Genomic DNA, 12470 nt, shown 5'->3' on the forward strand with positions numbered 1-12470 from the left:
GCCCCCGGTTCACACGTTCTTCATTCCCAGCTGCTCTCCTCCACAGTGTTTTTCCCCCAGCTGGTGGCTCAACAAAGCCACCCAGCTCTTTTTGGGAGCTGTCCCCCCAGGCAGGAGCGAGCCCCGGCGAGCGCGCGCTGCAGGCTGGCACCAGTTTGGCAACGAACTGGGATGCAAAGGAGCAGTTCATAAATAAATAAGTAAACAAATAAATAAACCCACAGCACTTCTCAGCGGCTGCCAAATAGAACCCTCGTAAAAAAACAAAGCAGGGTATGGCACAAGTGAAGTCTTCTAGACCAAACTTCCAATCTCCCTCATGGTTGTGGCCTTTCCCTCCTCTTCTAAAGCAGGGGAGGGAATTTAAGGATTTAGGCAATCAGGTTTCTGTGATCACAGTGTGTGCCCATGGCTCTGTGTCCTCCTGGTTTCATTGCAGCTGCCCAATTGAAATTGGATCTGAGACAGGGACAGAAGGATAAAAAGCTTCAGGAACAAACAGTGAGCTGAGGGGGGAAAGGCCACGGCGTGAGCTCCCTCATCTCCAGGCACCACTGGAACCACAAGGCAAACCCCAGCTCCGGAGCGGCCTGGGCGCAGAGCTCTCCTGGAGATGCGAAATCCACGGGGAACGGGCTCCATGTGCACAGAGCTCCTGAAGCAGCTCGGTTTTGGGAGCACTCCCCGAGGCACTGCCCGGCTGGCTCTGCCCTGCCCCACCCCAGGCCGTGCCCTCCCGCCCAGAATTCAACCCTCAGAGTCACCGAACATCCCACAAGGCTTGAAAAACGAGCAACACAGAGAGGGGACGACAGACAGACGGACGAGCCTCAACAGCAGCAGCTGCAGGAGCCACGCTGGCCCCCGGCAGTGACAAACAGGGAAGGGCAATGGGAGCCACACTCGGGGGGGGCAGGACACAGCGAGGGGCAGGGACCAAAGCCACGACACGGGGCTGGCACTTGGGGCCCTCACAGGGGCAGGTCAGTGCTGTTGTGCCGAGTTTTCCTCGAGGTGCCATCGTCCCTGGGCAGGGCCCGCTGCAGGCTGGACATGGCCGCCGTCTTTTTGAGGTCGATGACGGCGTAGGAGTCGGTGCGGCGGGCACCGGGGCTGGCAGGGGCTGCCACTCGCGGCTCCTGCCGTCCCTTGCAGGGCTCGGGCTCCAGCTCCACCTGGATGTAGTTGAGCTGCCGTGGAGGCTCCGGGCAGGGCCGGGGGAAGTCGAAGCTGAAGACGTTGGGCAGGCGGCTGCGCCGCGGCCTGGGCAGGAAAGCGCGGCGCGGCTCCGCGGAATTCTGCAGGGGCTCCTCCTCGCCGGCCTCGGAGAAGCCATTTGGGGACGGCGTGGGTGCCGTGCCAGCGTCCTCGTCCCTGTGCCGGGCCGGCTGCAGCTCCCAGAGCGGCGGCAGCGCCGGCAGGTTCTCGTAGTGCAGCAGCGCCGAGCGGCGCTGGGAGCAGCTCCCGTCCTCCCGGGACACCTTGGAGCGGCCAGCCCGGCACAGGGACGAGGTGCTGGGGGCCACCAGCCCGTTGAGGTTCTCGTAGACGCACTGTGGGGACGGACAGCCCTGCTGGCACTCGTTGTTGTTGTTGTTGGGGGGGCAGAGGTGAGGCTGGCATTCCCGGGGGTGCCGGCACAGCCGGCGGTAGCCGGAGCTGGGAGCCAGCACGAATTTCACCTCCCCTGGCTGCAGGAAGACCTGGGGGTTGCGGTCTTCCAGGGAGCAGCTGTGGTTCCTAGGGGGGAAAGGAGGGTGGGCTTCAGGCAAGGAGTGCATACAGTGCCGGCCCCTCGGCTCCGGCTCCCCGGTGTTGACGTAGGTGTGGGACTGCAAGGAGAGAAGCAGAGGGACAGTGAAAGGAGGAGACAGCACAGACCAGAGCAAAGCAGCTGAGAAACCACCACGAGAGGGGAGTCGGTCAGTGGATGATGAGGGAAAAGGATTTTGGAAGTTGGGAAGGTTTTTGGAGGAAAAATGTAGAAGTTTGGGAGGTTTGGAGGTTTGGGAGGGAGACAACAAGAGTGCAGCTGCAGATACACCCTGTGTGTCCTCATGGATGGACTTCTGCAGGAATTTCCTCATGGAAAGGGTGGTCAGGCTTTGGAAGGGGCTGCCCAGGCAGGTTTGGAGCGCCCATCCCCAGAGGTGTCACCTGGACGTGGCACTCAGTGCTCAGGGTGGGGACCGGGCATGGTTGGATTTAATCTTTTCCAGCCCTTGTGATTCAGGGGTTCTGTGTCATGCTCGATGCACATCTCACAAGCTGTGTGTCCTCGAGTGGCTCACAGCTGATCCCACCACCCTCACACCTGCCCAGGCCTCCCTGGGGGTGGCTCAGACCAGCTGGGTTTTGTAGGAAAAATGCTAAAAATTCTACAACTGCGAGCAAAGAGCTGAACCTCGAAACCAGAAATAAAAAGGGTCTGAATTTAGGGGTTGTGTGACAGCTGGCAGGTCACTGCCACCCAAATTCCAGTGGGGTGAGGACAGAACTCAGATTTTTTTGACAGAACACCAGTTCTAGTGAAGCATCAAAGAGCAGGAGCCTCCAGGAGTAACATGAATAAAGAGAATAAAAAGAGTGACAAGGTGTGAGGATCCCCTGAGCTTTGAGTGAGGGAAACCCAGAAGTGCACCCAGCAGAGTTCAGGATGGGTTTACCTGCTCCTCAGGCCCCAGGAGGGGGTGGGTAGAGTCTTCCCCCACAGAGGAATGTCTCAGGCTGCTCACTGAGGGGTGCTGGGCTGCAGAGTAGGACAGGGATTCTCCAGTGAAGTTATGAAATCCATTGGGAAGTCCAGTGTAGCCCAGACCTGTGAGGGAATCAAGGCAGAGGAGCATTAAGTTGGTATAAAATAGAATTATTAGACTTTCAGAGTGAGCTGGGCTCTTGTGGACACCCTGGAAGGTAAAACCAGCCCATCCAGTGCTGGAACACACACACAAGGGCCAGGCCCTCCTTCAAATCTAAGGAATTCCTCATGGAGACAGGAATTGAGGCATCCCAATGCTCCAGCAGAAGCACAGCTGGCACTGCAGGAGGGCTGAGCCACTGTGGGATGGCACTGCTGCCACCACCCTGACCCACAGGGCTCAGCTCCTGCTCTGACTCTGCCAGGGTTGATTTGTATTACCGCATTTTTATTTTATTTTTATTTTTTTCCCTAATAAAGAGCTGTTATTCCTACTCCCACATCTTCCCCTGAGAGCCCCTTAATTTCAAAATTACAATAACTAGGAGGGAGGGGGTTTACATTCTCCATTTCAAGGGAGGTTCCTGCCTTCCTTAACAGACTTTTCAAAGCAAGACCCAGCCCAGCCCGTGTCCCCTGTGCTGTCCCCTTACTGCTGGGGCCCTGGGGGCTGTGGGCCAGCTCCCTCTCCGAGGAGTGGCTGTTCCTGGTGATCACCACGGGCTCCTCCACCACGTTGATGCTGTTGCACTGCATCAGGTCCTGCAGCAGGTTGAAGATTTCCTCTGCTCGGGAGCACTTGAAGGCAAAAATCCCTGCCAGGGACAGAGAGGAGGGTTGGAACAGCAAGGAAGGGATCCTGATTCAAAAATAGGTGTTGTTCCCGTTTCTAAACAATTCTGATTTATTCTGCTGTTGTTTAACACCATCAAGCCACAGGAAAACAACCAAGAACCCTGGGGGTTGATGTCACCCTGATTTTTTAAGATTTTCTAAACCTTCTGATGTTTACATTCTTGTAGCAAACTTTCTCACACACCTTCTGTTTTGCATTCTTTTATAGAAGAAGAGAAATTTGATGGACTGTTGGTTTTTCCAGTGTCATTGGAGAGGTGGCACTGTCACCCTCCAATCCACTGTCACCTTTAGAAATCTATAAATGTTGGAGTCAGAAAATAAACTTCCCTTTTTACCTTGAAAACAACGTGTTCACGTTATGTTTTTTCATGTCCTGTTGTGACAGATTATTCAGGAAATAACAGCACAAAATGATGGAATAGAATGGGTTGGCAGAGACCTCCAAGATCATCCAGTTGCACTGCCACAAGCCCAGGCTGCCCTGAGCTCCACCCAGCCTGGCTTTAAACCCCCTCAGTGCTGTTCCAGCCCACCCCACGCAGGTGTGGGGGGCCAGGTGAACTGCTCACCTCTCCCATCTGACCCCCCCCGGCATCCCCTCCATCCCTTTCCAGGGGAAAATCCAGGCAGTGACTCCTCAAAGCTCCCTGTGCACGGATGGGAATGATTTTTAAAAATGTCTGGGATTGAAGAGTCTGTCCCCAAAGGAGCAGCCCAGCCCAGGAGCCAATCCCAGGCTGGCACACGCACACACCACAGCCATGGCAACAGGAACAGCCTGGCAACAAGGGCTGCTCCCAAAGATCCTCATTTTCCACCTTCTGGCCAAAAAAAAAAAAAAAAAACCCAGCTGGATCTGCCTTGCATCAGGTGGGGAGCAGCATCAGTAAGGAGGGCTCCTTGATAAGCAGGATAAAATCCTACAAGGAAGGGAGGAAACTCAACAAAACACATCATCCCTCTCATTTCTGCCTGATAAAAACTCTGCAGGATGTCAGAGCTCTGCTCCATCCCCTCTGCCTGGACCTGAACAGAACCAAACCACGCAGAGGGCAGAACTTTCACCCCTGGATTAAATTTTCACCACTGATCCTCACCCTGCAAAAGGCAAAGCAGAAAGCCAAGGACAAATTCCCTGATGGGAGAGGAAAACCCCACTGAAATAAACATTAAAGAGCAGCAGATGCCAGTGCAGACTCACACAGACCCTGAGCACTCACGGGAGTCCTTCTGGAGTTTACAAACACATTAACAGAATGAGGAAACAACTTCTTCTTTTCTCCCAGGGAGATGCAGATGCCAAGGAAATGTTCAGCTCTTTTAAAAAGCAACAGAGCCAGACTGGTGAAGGAACCAAGAGGCACCACTGTAAAACTGTAATTCCTCTATTCCCAGCCCATTCCCAGTGCTGCTGTGACTTGGCAGCAGCTCCTGGGTGAGTCACTTCCCTCTCCGTGCTCACAGCACCAGGGAAACGTGGGATTCCTTTTCCTCTGCCACAAAGTTCCCAAATCAGAGCTCTGAGCAGAACCAAACTGGGAGGATGGGACTGCAGAACCCAATATGGAAATGCACCAAAACTTATGAAAGTGTGAAAACTCGTGACTCTGAATCCATCTTGGGTGGAGCCATGGCCAGGCTCTTGTACTGCCCAAGGTGTGTCCTTGAAGGGGTTCCTTGGGCAGGTAGGACAGGGGACAAGCAGGGACTGACCCTGCCCCCAGGGAACCCCCAGGGACTGACCCTGCCCCAAGGGAACCCCCAGGGACTGACCCTGCCCCCAGGGAACCCCCAGGGACTGACCCTGCCCCAAGGGAACCCCCAGGGACTGCCCCTGCCCCAAGGGAACCCCCAGGGACTGACCCTGTCCCCAGGGAGCCCTTCAGGCACTGACCCTGGCTGAGCACCGTCCCTGTCCCTGCCCCTGCCCCTGTCCCTTCCCTAGGCCCTGTCCCTGTTCCTGCTGCCCCAGGGATTGACACTGCCCCTGTCCCAGGGAGCCCCTCAGGCACTGTCCCTGTCCCTGCCCCTGTCCCTGTCGCCCCTGACAGTGACCCTAGCCGGGCACTGTCTCTGTCCCTACTGCCCTCGGCACTGTCCCTGTTCCTGTCCCTGCTGCCCTGTCCTGCCCCTGTCCCTGCTGTCCCCGCACTGTCCCTGCCCTGTCCCCGCTGTCCCCGCACTGACCCTGGCCGGTGTGGCAGCGGCGGCCGCTCTCGAAGGAGAAGAGGTTGGAGTCGAAGCCGTAGCGCCGCAGGCTCAGGTACGGCCACCGCACGGCATCGCGCTTGTGCGTGTGCAGGATCAGCTCCCGCGGCGTCAGCTCCATCACCCCCGAGCCCAGCTCGTGCCCCTCGTCGTCCACGTTGGTCACCTGCAGGGGACACGGGCAAAGCACAGCCACGCGTTGGGAAAAGCTGAGAGATCGGCTTTTTTGAAAAACGCGCGATTGGCTTTTCGCAAACGTTAAAATGAATGGCGGATGTGTTGCGTTAGAAATGCTGTATTAATTTTCTTAAGGACGGTGTTAAATATAGTTTTAGGTTATGACATAATGTTGAAATAGCAGCTATGCTATGGAAGGTACTGGCACCGAGATGGCAGCCACAGGACACGTAAATCTTTCAGAGAAAAAGAATTTATTGCTCTCTTATCGAGTTCTTCCCGCCTCGCAGACACCACCAGGATGCAGAGGAAGAAGTTGACACTGACCAGACAGAATCCTTTGTTTGAATGGAATTTATGCATCATGTGTCATGTGTATGAATATGCAACAGGCTGTTGCTTTTAAGGGTTAATCCTCTGTTAATGAGGGGCCTTTTTCGGGCTTATTTTGCCCACAAAGAGGTACCTGGACTGTCCATAACTCTTTGTTTTTATTGTCTCGTATTGTCCTAAATCCTAACTGTCCAAATTTTTATCACTCTAATTATATTACTATTTTTATAACCATTTTATTACTATTAAACTTTTAAAATTTTACCAAGTGATTGGTGTTTTTCACAAGGTCAAATCTCCACCAGCACTGAGGGATCAGACTGATGGAGACACCACCCATTTACAGGAGGTTGATCCTTTTCTTTATTAAGAAACTCATACTTTTCTTTACAAAGAAACTCACACTTTTGTAGACAGTTGTTGGAACCCTGGATGTTGAGAATTTTGGGCTTTCTGAGAGTTTTGGGCTTTCTGTGCTGAGGGGCACAGACCCACATGAGAACACTGAATTTGACCTGGGGCTGTAGAGATTTCCAAAATTGATTGATAGCCCTGGGATTAAAGGTAGGGAGTTGGTCAGAAGTGTGGTGGAAAATTTAGAATTTGGGGTTTTAGAATACAGAAATAAATATGAAGCAAGATGGAGGTTTCAGGGTGCAGGCAGGTTGTTCTTCTTCACCTTCTTCTTCCTTCTTCTCCATGGGTTGGGGTTGTATTTTGTAATTGGACAGAAAAATCCACATTGTGGACTTTGAGGGATCAGGTTTTGGGTTAAAAGGGAAAATAATCTAGGTGTCATTTCTTAATTGGATAGTTTAGCCTTAGAAGACCTTGTAACAAGAGAGAGTTGGCCATTTTGTGCCTTGCTAACGAGAGACTGCAGAACTCAGGGCTGTGAGGCTGTAAGTGATAAAAAACAATAAACACCAGAGTCTGAACATGAATTATCTCCAGTGCCTTCCATCCTGACCTGACAGAGGCAGAAAAAGCAAGAACAGAACCCACAGACAGTTATGGTACAGCTGGACTTAATTGGTCCTCCAATCCAAACACCATCACCACTGGTTAATTAAGAAATCACCCTTTGGTAAACAAATCTCCATAACACACTCCACAGCTCACAGTAACAAGTGTATAAATTAAGATCAGCATTGTTTTTCATTCTTTTTGCTCATCTTCTCACAGCCTTTCCCAGAACAATGCTTGGGAATGTTGTGTGTTTCTCTCTGTGGCCAGAGAGCTGCTGCCACACTGGGGAACTCCCTGGGCCTGACCACCCAATTTTCCATGAGGAAATTCGTGCTGATTTCCAGCCTAAACCTCCCCTTTTTGGGACACACAAGACTTTGGACCTGGTTGGCATAAGAGATTTGATAATCAGGATGCCTTGGCAAGAACAAAGAGCTTTGAGATGAAACCAGGCTGATTTACTGGATAAGAAAATCACATCAAGACTTCTGCAAGCGAGAGATGTTGTAAAATGCTGAAGTTTGTTTATGTGATGATATTAACTCAATCATTGTAGTAAAACATTACTAGCTTTCCTAAAATAGTATATTAGCATAGGTAGTCCACAATAGATTTGGACTTTTAGTCCACAATAAATTTGGATTCTTCTGACCATCTCTCAGAGTCCCCCTGTCTCTCTCATCATCACTGATATCCCCTGGCCCAGCCTGAGGCTGTTCCCTCTCCTCCTGTCCTTGTTCTCTGGGATCCCAAATCCCCCCTGGCTGTCCCCTCCTGTCAAGGCCAGAAATTCCCCCTGAGCCTCCTTTTCTCCAGGCTCAGCCCCTTTCCCAGCTCCTTCAGGATTCTCCAGCCCTTCCTCCAGGTGCTCCAGCTGCACTCCCTTCCCTGCAGCCCCTCCATGTCTCCCTTGCAGTGAGCACCCCGAGCTGCAGGGGTCCCTGAGCAGCCCCAAGCACTGCAATTCCATGGATTCCCCCCATTTCCTGCTGCCTTTTTCCCAGCTGACAGCAGGGATCCGTGGCTGGCAGGAGCTCAGCTGCTGTGGCTGAGCCCAGGCTCTGGAACACAGCCCTGAGCTATAAAAGGTTTTTCTCTCCAGTCCCCCATTTCCTTGCATTTCCCAAGCAGAGGCAATTTAGCAGCAAATACAAACACATTTTCAGCAGGAGTTTCTTAAGGAAAGGGGAGAAATAAAAACCCCAAACCAGAAGTGATGAATTTGCAAATCCTCTGGAGGGATGTTTGTGAGCAGGGGCAGGAGTTTGCTCTCCCCTCGTGCAGTCAGAGCTGTCCCAGACCCTCAGATGGGGTTGGAAAGGCAAAAATTTACCTTGAATTTGGTGGGATGGTTGTCTGGGATGCTGTCTGTGCACAGACAGCTGCAGCAGCTCCCCATGACGCCAGGCAGAGAGGCAATCCCTGGGGACAGGACACAAATGGTGGCACAATCAGATCCCAAATCCAGCTCTCCCACCCTCTCCAGCTGTGCCCTCCCCATCCCAGTGGGCCTGGAGCTCCAACTCTTTAATGAATGTTATAAATGTTAATTAAAACCAATTCTTACCATTAGGCAGTTGTTGGATTTGTTGTGGAGGAGTGAGAAGGAATTCCCACTGCAGTCCCTCTATCTCCCTCAGGATTTCATGGCAAGTAGTTTCACCTAAAACATGAGGGGAACACTCCCATCTTCCACCTGGCAAGGAGAACACAATTAAACAATGATAAAAGCAGAGAAAATTAAAAAGCAGGGGGTGGGAGAGTGACTGAACTTCCCTTCAGACAACCCAGGGAAAGCAGGTGCATTTTGTGTTTAATTAATTACATTTATATCAACACAGAAAACTCTGCACAACAATGACAAATACACAGCTAAAAATAAATTTTAAAAAATTAAATAAAGAGATATTTTATTTCCTGGCTTTGAGATTCCACAGAGGAGTGGGGTTTACCAGGGTGAAGGAAATAAAACTGAGCAGCCAGGGGTGGTGAGGCAGCTGCTGCTGCTGAGGAATGTGGAGGTGCCTTCACTGCAGGGAAGGTCCTTCAGGGTCAGAGAACCAGCAGCTGCTCTGCTTTGGAGTAGGAGAAGCAAAAAAAAAAAGGCTAGAAAACATTAAAATTCTGATATCTGACCCCAAAACCACAAAAATTCTGGTATCTGACCCAGTCAGGGTGAGGATCAGGCAGGGAGGAGGCAGTGAGGAACGCTCCTGTGGTTTGCACTCACAGTGAGAAATACTCCTGGGGTTTTGTTTAAATTGTAGTGAGAAAAGAGAAATTCTGCTATTCCTGATGGGAACGTGGGCAGGTGACAGGGGATGATGCCAGGTGTGCCCTGAGAGCAGCTCAGGGTCTCCACCTGATCCACCAGGATCCCCAGCCTGGCACCAGGGCAGGAAATGGCAATTTGGGACCCTCCTTCCACAGGAAACCTCTGTTTGGGACCCTCCTTCTATTTGGGACCTCCTTCCATTGGAAACCTCTTTCCTTTGGAAATTTTTTTCCATTGGAAACCTCTTTCTATTGGAAACCTCCTTCCATTGGGACCCTCTTTCCACTGGAAACCTCCTTCTATTGGAAACCTCTTTCCATTTGGAACCTCCTTCCATTGGAAACCTCTTTCCATTGGAATCTCTTTCCATTGGAAGCATCTTTATTTGGGACCCTCTTTCCATTGGAAACCTTCTTCCACTGGGAACTTTTTTCCATTGGAAACCTCTTTCTACTGGAAATCTCTTTATTTGGGACCCTCTTTCCATTTGGAACCTCTTCCCAGTGGAAACTTTTTTCCATTGGAAACCTTTTTCCATTGGGACCCTCTTTCCATTTGGAACCTCCTTCCCTTGGGACTCTCTTTCCACTGGAAATCTCTTTCCATTGGGACCCTCTTTCCACTGGAAACCTCCTTCCATTGGGAACCTCTTTCCATTTGAAACCTTCTTCCATTGGGAACCTCTTTCCATTGGAATCTCTTTCCATTGGAAGCATCTTTATTTGGGACCCTCTTTCCATTGGAAACCTTCTTCCACTGGGAACTTTTTTCCATTGGAAACCTCTTTCTACTGGAAATCTCTTTATTTGGGACCCTCTTTCCATTTGGAACCTCTTCCCAGTGGAAACTTTTTTCCATTGGAAACCTTTTTCCATTGGGACCCTCTTTCCATTTGGAACCTCCTTCCCTTGGGACTCTCTTTCCACTGGAAATCTCTTTCCATTGGGACCCTCTTTCCATTGGAAACTTTCTTCCACTGGGAACTTTTTTCCATTAGAAACCTTTTTCCATTGGGACCCTCTTTCCATTTGGAACCTCCTTCCATTGGGACTCTCTTTCCCTTGGGACTCTCCATTTCCTCTCTCCCTCTGCCAGACTCTGCCTCCCCCTCCTCCCAGTGAAATCCCAGATCACAGAGTGGCAGAGCTGCCCTGGGTCCCTTCCAGTGTGGAGGGAGGGGGAAGAGCCCCACTGGAGCTGCCCAAGGGTCCCATTCCACTTTCACATCAAAGCAGTTCCATAAATCACCTCCCACTGCACCCCTTTGGCCCTTGGAGAATTCCCCACCGTGCCCCAGCCCTGCCAAGTGCCCAGGAGAGGAAAGTTTCTTTCTGTGCAAGCTGAGAACAAACAAAGCCGGTGCCAGCTGCCCTCCTGCACACAGCTGCCAGCCCTAGAGCAGCACCACACCTTCCCCGTGCCACCCCACGCCCTGCCCCAGCCAGCCCAGCCTGCTGCTGCTCCTGGGCTCTGCAGGGATTGATTCCCCTCTCAGCCTTTGGGCAGCCAGAGCACAGCTCTGATCTGGGCACTGGGGGCTGGCTCCTCTCTGGCTGGGCTCTCCCACTCCCACCCCAGCAATTCCCTCAGGAATAACAGCTGGGAGAAAACATTCTGCCTTTTCTTCTTTCTTCACTCCTCTCCCTCCACCCCCATCTGTGAGGGGTCAGCCCGAAGTGCTCTGGCTTACCAAGGACAGTTTTTACACTGAGAACTGAACAAATGAACTAAAAAACCACCAGGAGCTCCCTGAGCTCTCCCTCAGCAGCATTCCTTCCACACAGCCACTGAGATTCCCGACTCTCCAGGCTCCTGCTGTGCACTTCCAGCTCACCTGTCTGCCAGTCCAGAGCCCAGCCAGGCCCTAAAACCACCCCAAGAGCCCAGCACGGTCCCCACAGCAGGACTGGGCCCCTCCTAAGGCCACCAGCCCCATCCAGACTCCCAGGATCCCAACCCAAATCCTCCTCAGCCCTGCCTGGACCAGGCTGTCCCAAATTCCCAGGTAGTTCCCATCCTCCCAAACCCCCAACCTGCAGAAGCCCCTCGTGCCTCCACCCCCCTTAAATGCAGAGCTGGAGAAGTTCCCCTAATCCCAAAGGGTCAGGGGGGCACCCTGACATTCCCTGCACAGGGACAGACGGGCACCTCGTGTGGAAAAGCAGCTGGTCCCACATCAACCCCTCCAGGACACGCAGGGACAGAGCCAACACGTCCTCCTGGGAGAAGGAGGGAGCAGGGGGACAGCTCTGGGGGCAGGAGGGGCGAGGAGAAGGGGATGGAGGAAAGAGGAGAGGGATGGGAGACTGAGGAGGGGCTGCAGGGAGGAAGAAGGGGATGGAGGGATGAGGACGGGGATGGAGGGATGAGGACGGGGATGGAGGGAGCAGGACAGGGATGGAGGGAGCAGGACGGGGATGGAGGGAGGAGGATGAGGATGGAGGAATGAGGACGGGGATGGAGGGAGCAGGACGGGGATGGAGGGAGCAGGACGGGGATGGAGGGATGAGGACGGGGATGGAGGGATGAGGACGGGGATGGAGGGAGCAGGACAGGGATGGAGGGAGCAGGACGGGGATGGAGGGATGAGGACGGGGATGGAGGAGGATGGAGATGGAGGGATGAGGACAGGGATGGAGGGATGAGGAAGGGGATGGAGGGATGAAGATGGGCCTGCAGAGCCCGTGGGGACGAGGGCCCTGAGGAAGGGGGTTCCGGGGAATTGCCTGCGAGAGGCGGCCGGGGCACCCGGGGAGGGCACGAGGGGAGGGGGCGGGGGCGATGCCCGGCCCCGCTCCAGGCGCTGCTCGGTACCTGAGGCGCTCCCGGCTCCGCCGTCCGGGACCTGCGGCCCGGAGCCCCCGGCCCGGCCCTTCCCGGGGCCCGGAGCGTGTCGGGGGCCCCGGCCCGGCCCTGCCCCTGCCCGGCCCGGCGGGTCCGGGGGTCCCCGGT

At 53.3% G+C, this 12470-nt stretch overlaps 1 protein-coding gene across 1 annotated transcript; it reads right to left on the reverse strand.

Annotated features, from left to right (window-relative positions):
* Positions 1–934: 934 nt before the first annotated feature.
* Positions 935–8934, reverse strand: FRS3 (fibroblast growth factor receptor substrate 3). Its single transcript, XM_041427124.1, has 6 exons — positions 8811–8934; positions 8577–8665; positions 5744–5930; positions 3352–3513; positions 2667–2818; positions 935–1832 (listed from the first exon to the last, which is right to left on the reverse strand). Exons 2-6 carry the CDS (start codon positions 8640–8642, stop codon positions 972–974), a joined length of 1428 nt encoding a protein of 475 aa, XP_041283058.1. The 5' UTR covers positions 8643–8665; positions 8811–8934; the 3' UTR covers positions 935–971.
* Positions 8935–12470: the final 3536 nt, after the last annotated feature.

Source organism: Onychostruthus taczanowskii, unplaced genomic scaffold (genome assembly GCF_017590055.1).
Source record: "Onychostruthus taczanowskii isolate IOZ18803 unplaced genomic scaffold, ASM1759005v1 scaffold97, whole genome shotgun sequence".
Taxonomy (NCBI): domain Eukaryota; kingdom Metazoa; phylum Chordata; class Aves; order Passeriformes; family Passeridae; genus Onychostruthus; species Onychostruthus taczanowskii.